At 41.2% G+C, this 6,000-nt stretch overlaps 1 protein-coding gene across 7 annotated transcripts in view; it reads left to right on the forward strand.

Moving 5' to 3' along the window:
* The window catches only part of lrrc3b (leucine rich repeat containing 3B), a 32,907-nt gene extending 27,662 nt beyond the window's left edge, over positions 1-5,245 (forward strand). For 5 of the 7 annotated variants that reach the window (XM_082521619.1, XM_082521616.1, XM_082521618.1 and 2 more), the window contains one exon: positions 3,845-5,245. In XM_082521619.1, the coding sequence (XP_082377745.1) occupies positions 3,991-4,773 (783 nt within the window). In that variant the 5' untranslated portion in view covers positions 3,845-3,990 and the 3' untranslated portion in view covers positions 4,774-5,245. Of the gene's footprint in view, positions 1-2,327; positions 2,774-3,844 lie in introns of those variants that run through there. The other 2 variants (XM_082521615.1, XM_082521620.1) reach the window with 2 other exon arrangements.
* The last annotated feature ends 755 nt before the right edge of the window (positions 5,246-6,000 follow it).

Genomic DNA, 6,000 nt, shown 5'->3' on the forward strand with positions numbered 1-6,000 from the left:
CGATGCACTGCAGCTGAATAACAGCAAAGCGTTTATTGTGAGGATGCCAGTTTCTGCAGTTTCCCATAAACCTTGTGTGCTTTATTCCCTACATTCAGGTTGAGGGGTCAGATAATGATGATGGTGTTTTTAATTGGACAGTCCCAAGAAAAGATATAGGAAAATATTACAAAATAGATATAAGTTGTTAATAACTTCTTAAGTACACAGACTACAACGTAGTCTGTGGAGGCAGCAAGCGCTGTTCGTATAGTCCTCATTAAGACTGGGTTGAATGCTAATGACTAATAATAATCTCCTACCTGTTTTGGTGATAAGTGGGCCAGAATAAAGCAGGGAGACCACCAGAGAACTGCAAAACAACTTCAGTGATCAAAAAATAAAGCATGAAAAGCACAGACAGTGGCTGCAGTGACACTTTTCACTGTGTTTAACACTCGCTGTCTTTGCTCTTCTTCGCAGCTCACAGACCAACAACAACACGAGCGACAGAGGCCCACACACCAGTCGTAGCACATACTTCATCTGACAGCAGAGCTCACTGCAGGCAGACGGACTGGCTCTGCAGTAGTGCAGACGTTGAACACGCTCGCTCTGTTCGAGCATAAATTCTGCAAGACTGTGATCACTGTGACTGTTAATTTATTTGGAAAGAGTAAATGTGAGGATTACTAATAGTGACAAAGCTCCGGGTCTCGTAAAGCAACAATGCACCACATATTTCCAGCAGAAATACACATTCACATGTCTGTAGCTCAGGTCAAAATACTGACTTGCAGAACATATTTCAGGCAGAAATATATGGTTAAATCCCTGCATGTCAACTATCCTTGGACAGGATGCTAAGCCCAAGTTGCTCTATGAATATGCATAATCGGTAGATAGAAAGACGAAAGTGTTTGTGTGAATGAGGCATGTTGTATAAAGCGCCTTAAGGGCTTCGGGAGAGCAGAAAAGCTCTAAATAAGAATCAGTCCATGTGTCATTTACATAGATATGGTTGTTGAGTGCTTTCTGCCTGCCTATTTGTATTGCAGTAATTGCTGGATTTTGCAGGAAACAACACTTAATTAATGTATAAATTGAGATTTTGCATTTTATAACAGAACATTAGCAGTGCGGTAAGTAATTGTTTCATGCTTTGATTTCCAAAACATAAGTAATCAATTATGACACAATGGATCACTTAGATCACTTTCTGTCTTCTGTCTTGCCTGTTCGATGAGCAAAATCTCTATTCTGTGTGCTGCAAGCAAATATCAGTATTTTATAGAAAGGCTAAACATTATGATACCATATATCATATCACCCATTAGAGCACTTCGCTCTCGCTCTGCAGGCCTACTTGTTGTTCCTAGAGTATTTAAAAGTAGAATGGGAGGCAGAGCCTTCAGTTTTCAGGCCCCTCTTCTGTGGAACCAGCTTCCAGTTTGAATTCAGGAGACAGACACTATCTCTACTTTCAAGATTAGGCTTCAAACTTTCCTTTTTTCTAAAGCATATAGTTAGGGCTGGACCAGGTGACCCTGAATCCTCCCTTAGTTATGCTGCAATAGACGTAGGCTGCCGGGGATTCCCATGATGCACTGGGTGTTTCTTCTTCACTCACCTTTTTCACCTACAGTGTTTTTTAGACCACTCTGCCTGTAATTATTAGTTGTTATTAATATCTGGCTCTCTTCTACAGCATGTCCTTGTTCTGTTTTGCTCCACTCACCCCAATCACAGCAGATGGCCCCGCCCCTCTCTGAGCCTGGTTCTGCTGGAGGTTTCTTCCTGTTAAAAGGGAGTTTTTCCTTCCCACTGTCACCAAAGTGCTTGCTCATAGGTCATATGATTGTTGGGTTTTCTTTGTTTTCTTTGTATTATTGTAGGGGTTTTACTTTAAAATAATCGCCTTTAGGTAACTGTTGTTGTGATTTGGTGCTGTATAAATAAAATTGAATTGAACTGATTTGAATGGAATTGATTGGAACACCTGATGAGTGAGTAAGTACTTTTGGCAATGTAGTGAATGTGATCTGGACCAAACCTTTTCTATCTTCATCATCTTAGTAGCTTTCTTTATTTCCTGCTTTTAGTGATGTGTTTCCTGATTCACTACCATTCCTCTGTCTAATATTCTTTATGCAGCAGCTCCTCAAAGTACTGCATCAGTCTTTCAATTCAGTTCAATTCAGTTCAGTTTTATTTATACAGCCCCAAATCACAGCAACAGCCGCCTCAAGGCGCTTTATATTGTAAGGTCGACCCTACAACACTACATACAGAGAAAAACCCAACAATCATATGACCCCCTATGAGCAAGCACTTTGGTGACAGTGGGAAGGAAAAACTCCCTTTTAACAGGAAGAAACCTCCGGCAGAACCAGGCTCAGGGAGGGGCGGGGCCATCTGCTGTGATTGGTTGGGGGGAGAGAAGGAAGACAGTCTTCATTTGTTAACACATTTCACCAATCTCCTTACTCACACTAACCTGTTGCACATCTTTTCACAGCTCAGTCTTGCCGTCTTTCTCTCTGCTAATTGATACAAATGCTTTTCTTCTTCTTTATTGTCCAGCCTCAGATATAACTCGCTTTGAGCCTTTTGCTTTGCCAGCTCTCTCTTTGTGTTATGCATAGTTTCCCATAAAGTTTGCTGGTGTTTTCTTCGTCTCCCTGGCTATCAAATGTGTTCATTACTAAACTCTTTGAATATTTTCCAGTGGATACACCAAACACCTTCTTGGCAGTCTCCCACACTACTGCAGCTGTATTTTCACAGTCACCTGGTAATTCGTCTCTACCACACAGAACCTGTCTCAACTCCAGCTTTCACCATTTCATCGTTGCTCTGCCTTCACTTGCTTCCACATTTTGATTTCCAGAGTCATTCTACAATCTACAATCCTTTCTACATTTTATAATCTCCTGTCCTTTTCAGATTGCACCTTCTGCATTAGATATGGTCTACCTTCTTCTACTCTTATACCTCACTCTATGTTGCTTCTTCTTGAAGTAGGCTACATGGTCACCATGGCCGTTTCTGTCCTTTTGGCAAAATCCACCATCTGTCCTTCTGCATGCCTCTCCTTAATACATATATACTTGTCACCTCTGTTCACTCGACCTACATGTCCACTGAAGTCACCTCCAGTTACCAGCCTCTCCGCCCTGGAGACACTCTCCATCCTGACATCCAACCCGTGCACACCGATAGTCTGATCTTGTCTGACATCCACCTTCACGCCCTGTGGCTTCCATTGTCTCATCTTCTGAGACTGAAATTGTGTGGAGCATCACTAAAGTAAAACATTGCCCATATGCACACCCACTTTTGCGTATCCTGTTTGGGTATCCAGCATTGTGTTATACTTAACAGATGGTATGATAAGCCTCAGAATTATTCAGCATTCATCTTTTTATCTCTACTTGTGTTAAATTTTGATTCTATTGACAAGAGTAAGATAATGCTTGCACTATTATTTCATCATATTACTACTAAACAGATCAATCATACATTTTATGATTATGCACTAATCCAGTATAAAAGGTTTTACTCTTAGTCTTTCAGAAACACTTTTATTCTGATGATGCTGTTGGTAAAGTCAGGCTCTGGATATTCATTCTCTTTAGCAGAATGAATATCCAATGAATCCAATGAATGAATATCTTTCACTGGTAGAAAACTTATTTGGATTCATTGTATAATTTTGATTATTGATTAAATTTGATCATCTATCATGAATTCTACTTTCATGAAATTTTACCTGCCACATTTAAGATCATTTAAATGATGAACCTTTGACTATACTATATTTTTAGCTGATATGTTTGACTGACTCTGTCTTATCTCATTTCAGGCCACAACGCAGTATGATAACATCTGTTCACGCTTCCATATCTTCAGTGGGTAAATTGCGAAAGCCAGTCGCTACTATGCAATGTGTGTAAGCGACCAGTGGTGGTGCTGTGGCCCGAGGCGGGATGCTGCTGACAGTCGGTCAGCATGACTCTGCTGGACTTGTGGCTGTCACGCTCCATCCCCATGTGCCTGCTCCTTCAGAGCCTTGTCCTAATGGCCTTGTGCTTTCCCTCGGCCAGCATGTGTCCAAAGGGCTGCATATGCCAACGCGATTCCCACCTCCATGGCTTCAATGTTACCTGCAGTCAGTCCCGCCTCAAAGAGATTCCTCCCAGTCTACCAGTTGACACTGTCTTGCTGAGGCTGGACCACAACCAGATCGGCAGCGTTCCCGATCTCGCCTTCCATGGACTTAGGTTTTTGAGGGAGCTAAACCTTTCTTACAATGCAGTGGAGACTTTAGGGGAAGGTGCATTCACTGGCATAGAGGCAACTTTACAGGTGCTGGACCTTTCCCACAATCGCATCACTAGCGTACACAAGGATGCCTTTGCTCGACTGAAGGCCCGGATTATTGTGAACGATAACCCCTGGCATTGTGACTGCGCCCTTCAGCAGGCTATTGGAGGAATGGCCCATAACCATGAGGCTGCTGCCCGGGTTCTCTGCAGAAGCTCGGAGCTCCACGACCAGGAGGGACAGCCGTTCTTGGCGGTTGACATAGATCTCTGTAACTTGGCAAAAAGGACCACAGATTATGCTATGCTCGTAACCATGTTCGGTTGGTTTGCTATGGTCATTTCATATGTGGTGTATTATGTACGTCAGAACCAGGAGGACGCGCGACGCCATCTGGAGTACCTCAAGTCTCTCCCCAGTAAGCCGAAAAAAGCAGACGAGACTGATGACATAAGCACTGTTGTCTGACAGCAGTGGCCCCGTGACTGTGTTCAGCAGAAACCTGGTGAACACCAAAATGTTTTACATTTTTAGCATTTACTATACCAAACTTTTATGTAATATGAGCATCAAAATGTATTTGACTGTCTGTCTTTGATAGGGTTTGCTCATGACTACGATGACAGGAGGAAGGCCGCACCAACATTTTGGTTTTTACAGTACAAAGAAAGTCTTGAAAAATTCGAATCTCAGGTTTAAATATTTAAATGGTAATGACTTTTGTAGAGGCAGTGGAACATCTGAAAAAAGCAAAATTATTTGTAAAACATGACACACTGTTTTTCCCATTTGTCTGTTTCATTTGCCGTCTATCTGTTGATTGATCTATCTGTCTAGATTGCTGACAATCTTAAATTTTAGGTTTTTGTAGCTACAATACAACAAGGTCTTTTCAAATGTAGGTTTATAATTGGGATATAGCATTAAATGTAGCCAATAATGTGGCTTTTTAATTTTATTTACAAGTTTATTATGAAAAGCTTACTAACCATTTTTAAAAGTACCCCCTTTGTGTAGCAAAAGTAATTGCACAAATAATACGTTTTTATGACATAAAAGTATCTTGTTATAACAAGCTATTTTATTATGGTTTTAGCGACGTGCTGCCATGATAAACTGCACAGGTCAGGCATTGAGGCTTTACATTAAAAGCCTGTAAAGTCATATGTGGTACCATAACAACATAGCTAAAAACAAAAGCTAAAAACAAATAGCTAATAAAAACAAGGCGTTTAAAAGCCAGAAAGTGCTATTAAAATACACCATATTGCTAAAATTACTGGTTCGCTTTCACAAGCACATGAACTTGAGTGACATCCCATTTTTAATCCATAGAGTTTAATGTGATGTCGGCCCAAATGTTGCAGCTATAACAGCTTCAGCTCTTCTGGGAAGGCTTTCCACGAGGTTTAGGAGTGTGTTTATGGGAACTTTTGAAAGATTTTTCAAAAAGTGCAGAGCCCAGCTCCTGAAAAACAATAGCACACCATAGTCCCCCTTCCACTAAACTTTACACTTGGCACAATGCAGTCAGACAAGCACCGTTCTCCTGGCAACCAGTTCAGTTCAGTTTCCTTATATTGCACCAAACCACAATAACAGTTGCCGCAATGCGCTTTATATTGTAAGGTAAAGACCCTACAATAATAAAACCCACCAAACACTGACTTGTCCAACATATAGTCAGACACCATG

This window comes from Aulonocara stuartgranti, assembly GCF_965226115.1.
Source record: "Aulonocara stuartgranti genome assembly, chromosome: 22".
NCBI classification, from domain to species: Eukaryota; Metazoa; Chordata; class Actinopteri; order Cichliformes; family Cichlidae; genus Aulonocara; species Aulonocara stuartgranti.